Genomic DNA, 1848 nt, shown 5'->3' with positions numbered 1-1848 from the left:
AGTCGAGGGGTTAACTCTGGGAGCAGCCAGCTCTCCCTGCAAATCCCCCACTGCCAGAGCAGATCCTGCTGACTCCAGAGCCATGATCTCCTGCTGCCTATTAAAGTTTTATCTGCTGCTGCCACTGCAGGCAGCTCTGGCCCATGCCTTGGCTGCAGGAGACTGCACACGTGTGCATGCACATGAGAGCGGGGCCAGGGGAGCCCTTTGCCCCCAGCACCTGCTCTGAGCTGAGTCTCTCTCCTCCCAGCACCGAGCCACTGTGGCGTCATGCATGCACAGGCAGGAGACGGTGGACTGTCTGAAGAAGTTCAATGCCCGGAGGAAGCTGAAGGTAACTCTCAATAGTCTCCAAGCTGTCTCTGCAAAGTGCCTGATCATTGCATCATTGGTGGGTTTGTTCCCCGTGAGGGAAGGGACAGGGTCAGTGGTATGGGGGCGACGGACTGGGCAGGGTGGTGGCTGCATCTGGCTGGGGTTCCCAAGTGCTTTGAGGAAAACCATGGTGAAGGAAAGCACTGAGTCACACAGCTGCCCTGGGCACTGAGGCAAGGATCTTCCCACAGAAGTCAGTGCCAAAAAAGCTCCTCTTTGGGGCGGGACATGGATCTGAGAGGCACAGTGAGACCCCTTTGCCTGATGATGACTTGGCAGCCAAGGAACAAAGTGATCCATAGACAGGCGAAAAGCTGTGGCTCACCCACCCCAGACTTTCCTTTCTTGACATTGCCGCTAGCCACAGCCTGGATCCCCTCTGAAATCACCATCTCCCCAGGCTTCACTGTTGAGCTGGAGCACCTCCCTGAAGCATCCATCTCCCGGGCGCTGCTCAGCCTCAGCTGGGAAGGGGCTCTGGAAATCACCAGGCCTCCTCCAGAGCCGGAGACACAGAATGAGATGGCGCTGATTTGTGCCGCAGCCAGAGCCATCAGCGCTCCAGGCTTGAACATGATGTGGCACAGAGCAGTACAGCTGCAGGCTACTAACAAGATTATCAAGAGAAGAAACTGGCTATAAACTATTATTACTTTTCAGCTAGACAAGTAATCAAATTAGTTCAGGCATACACGGCAAAATAGTAATCCATTGCTGCGAGCAATTAGTCCAGAGTAATCTCATTATACGCTGAACAACTAGTTAGTAGAGTGAGCTGGAGAGGGGGAAGCAATTTTATGAATATATTTTTTCTTCAGTGGTGATCTTTGCGAGGCTCCCATGAAAAATCCTGTCCCCGCTGCTCTTAGCTGGAGGGGTTTTAATTGCAATTAAATGCGGTTCCGCTCCCGGTGCCTCCCCTTGCCGCCAGCTGCCGGCCTCAGTCAGTGGAGTCACGCTACATCTAGGGCAGAATAGAATGAGACCAAGGTGCCCCCCATGGATATATAATATCCCTTTAATCTTGGAGGGAAGGCTGTTTTGGAGAATGCAACCCAACACCGTAGTGCTGGGGATGCAGAGTAGGGTACCAAGAGCTGCTTTTGATGGCAGGAGGAGAATATCAGCCCGTGGGCCAGTTTCCTTCCAGCGAGGTGGCTGAGGGACAGGTGACAAGCAGGGCTTTCTGCCTCCAGGGTGGGGGGAGTGGCAGGGGTGCGGGGGGCTGGGACTCAGCATGCCCTTTTCTTCTGCCTTCTGTGTCTTTCAGGGAGCCATCCTCACCACCATGCTGGCCACCAGGAACTTCTCCGGTAGGTGCTGTCTCCGGGACTCAACTCCTTGTCTTACCAGGACCCCAGGGCCAACCCAGAGGGTCCCTGGAGAGCTCGCTTTGCCTTGGGTGTTGCAAGGGGGCTGAGGTTGCAGCCTAGAGATGTGTGGCATTGGGTGGTCACCCAGCACTTCCAGGCT

The 1848-nt window shown here is 55.0% G+C and overlaps 1 protein-coding gene across 1 annotated transcript in view; it reads left to right on the top strand.

The window, feature by feature from the left end:
- Positions 1-1848, top strand: part of CAMK2A (calcium/calmodulin-dependent protein kinase II alpha) — a gene marked incomplete at its 5' end in the record, with an annotated part of 18795 nt that overhangs the window by 5411 nt on the left and 11536 nt on the right. The window contains 2 exons of the mRNA XM_010145310.1: positions 251-334; positions 1646-1688. Of these exons, the coding sequence (XP_010143612.1) occupies positions 251-334; positions 1646-1688 (127 nt within the window). The remainder of the gene's footprint in view (positions 1-250; positions 335-1645; positions 1689-1848) is intronic.

This window comes from Buceros rhinoceros, unplaced genomic scaffold (genome assembly GCF_000710305.1).
Source record: "Buceros rhinoceros silvestris isolate BGI_N320 unplaced genomic scaffold, ASM71030v1 scaffold8041, whole genome shotgun sequence".
In the NCBI taxonomy this organism is placed as follows: Eukaryota; Metazoa; Chordata; class Aves; order Bucerotiformes; family Bucerotidae; genus Buceros; species Buceros rhinoceros.
The sequence above is the reverse complement of the archived record's forward strand: the minus strand, read 5'-3'. Positions and strand labels throughout refer to the sequence as shown.